Source organism: Palaemon carinicauda, chromosome 20, assembly GCF_036898095.1.
Source record: "Palaemon carinicauda isolate YSFRI2023 chromosome 20, ASM3689809v2, whole genome shotgun sequence".
NCBI classification, from domain to species: Eukaryota; Metazoa; Arthropoda; class Malacostraca; order Decapoda; family Palaemonidae; genus Palaemon; species Palaemon carinicauda.
In genome coordinates, this window is record NC_090744.1 from 80097018 (window position 1) to 80099517 (window position 2500).

The 2500-nt window shown below is 38.9% G+C and overlaps 1 protein-coding gene across 1 annotated transcript in view; it reads left to right on the forward strand.

The window, feature by feature from the left end:
* The window catches only part of LOC137659917 (uncharacterized), a 5133-nt gene that overhangs the window by 1706 nt on the left and 927 nt on the right, over positions 1-2500 (forward strand). Inside the window, exon 1 of the mRNA XM_068394686.1 lies at positions 1-2500. This exon is cut by the window's left edge and continues 1706 nt beyond it; it is cut by the window's right edge and continues 927 nt beyond it. Within this exon, the coding sequence (XP_068250787.1) occupies positions 1-2500 (2500 nt within the window).

Genomic DNA, 2500 nt, shown 5'->3' on the forward strand with positions numbered 1-2500 from the left:
TATGCCTCAAGTTATTGAAACGAATGGTAACCTTCAACTCATGTTAAACCAATTTGGCTATGTTGTTAGAGGATTTCACCCGCAATTAACTTCCCGCTGTTATCAATCCAATGTCAGTGTAAGAATCAATCACATAGATATTACAGACGTCAATGAGATTACTTCAGTTCCCAGGAAAACCATTAAAGACGTGTTGGATAATTACTTAAGTATTGAGAGCCTGGGTACTTCTTGTTACCCTAAGTGTTCTGGTTGTAAATGCGGTAATTGTACCCCTGGTCAAAGTAATTGTACCCTTAAAGAAGAAAGAGAATTGGCTCAAATATCACATGGTTTATCATTTAAATCAGATAAGAATAGATGGAGTGTCGCTTACCCCTGGGTAAGAAATCCTAATCTTTTACCTAATAATGTGTCCCTTGCAACAGCTAGGTTAATAGCCACGGAAAAAAGGTTGACCAAGTTAGGACTAGGTTATTGTACGTCCTATCAGAATCAAATTCATGATATGATTTCACGGGGGGTAGCCAGGAAGCTATCCGAAGATGAGATATATAGTTATAAGGGACCTATATTCTACATACCCCATACTGAAGTTCTAAAGCCTGACTCTAGCTCAACTCCCCTTCGGATAGTGTTTAATTCTTCTGCTAGGTATATGAATTTTTCTCTAAATGAAATGTGGGCGAAGGGTCCTGACATGCTAAACTCACTTTTGGGTGTTTTACTTAGGTTCCGAGAAAATGAAGTAGCATTTGTTTGTGATTTAGCCAAAATGTATAACACTATCTCTCTGTCCTTATTTGACCAGCACTGTCATAGGTTTCTTTGGCGTGATTTCAAGGTTGATGTTAAGCCAGATCATTATATGTTGACTTGTGTCCCATTTGGGGACAAACCCAGTGGAACTATTGCTATGCTTGCTTTGAAATTAACAGCAGAGATGAGTAAGGATGAATACCCTGTAGCTACGCAGATCATTGTGAATAATAGCTATGTTGATGACATATTGGGAAGCTGTGACAGCATAGAGATTGCAAACGAACTGATGAAACAAATTGAAAGAATTATAGGTCGTGGAGGTTTTAAAATTAAGCATTGGATTTTATCTGGCAATGAAAATCATGAGAATCCCAATGTTAAAGTGACTAAAAGGGAAAAGGAAAAGGTTTTAGGAATTGTGTGGGATCCTCATAGAGACCGGTTAGTATATGAAGTTAAAATAAATTTTTCTCCAAAGCATAGGAAAATTCATACTGAACCTAACTTGGCGCCAGATGATCTCATGGTTAATGTGCCACAGTATTTAACTAGAAGAATGTTGTTAAGTCAAATCGCATCTCAGTATGATCCTTTAGGGCTAGTTTGTCCGGTAACTTTAAGAGCTAAATTGATGATGAGACAACTAATTTCCAGGACAGAGGGGATTGAAGGAAAAGTTAGCCATTATGATTGGGATAGTGCAGTGTCGACAGATATTAGGAATGAGTGGTTAAGTTATTTCCAGATGTTGTTTGAGCTTCAGTCTCTCAGCTTCCCTAGGTGTGTCAAAGTAGAAGGTACCATCGGTAAACCAATGCTGGTGATTTTCTCTGATGGGTCTAGTTCTGCATATGGAGCATGTGCTTATGTGCGATGGGAATTGTCTGATGGAGGATTCTGTTCCAGGTTGCTAATGGCAAAATCTAGGCTTGCACCACTCAAACAGTTATCCATTCCCCGGATTGAACTATGTGGGGCCTTAGTGGCAGCTAGAATGAGAGAAACTATAGTGAAGGAAATGAATTTTGAATTTGAATCGGTGATGCACATTGTTGATTCTGCAATAGTTCGTGCCCAGATTCAGAAAGAAAGCTATGGCTTTGGCACCTTTACTGCTACAAAAATTGCTGAAATTCAAAGTAAAACCGATGTGGGAGAATGGTCGTTGGTTTCAGGTGATAACAACCCAGCAGACTTGACCACCAAACCTGCTAAGCCGATCGATTTGGGTCAAGAATCCATGTGGCAAATGGGGCCGGCTTTCCTTACTCTCCCAATCAGTAAGTGGCCAATAAGGAAAGATCATATTGGTGATTTGCCTGACAGGGTGGGTGTCTTTGTTTCGCACACTTGTTTTACCGTGAATACTGTAGAAATGTCTTTAGTGTTTCAAATATCAAGATTTGAAAGTAGTGAAAAATTGCTCAGAGTCACTAGTAGAGTCCTTAAGGCTTTCAAATTTAAATCGTTCAAGGGAATATTTCAAACTCCTAATATAGATGAAATCTCTCAAGCAGAGATGTTGTGGGTGAGAGAAATTCAATCCACACTTGGTATAGATTGGGAGTTCAGATATCGCAGACTTGGCCCTAGTGTAAATAAGGATGGTTTAATTGTGGTATGCCAACGTATTCCTAGGTGGTTAAAGAACAATTATGATCAGGATGGGTTTGTATTACTCTCTCCTGATCATGAATTTGTCAAATTATATGTAAAAACCATGCATCGTCAATTTCAT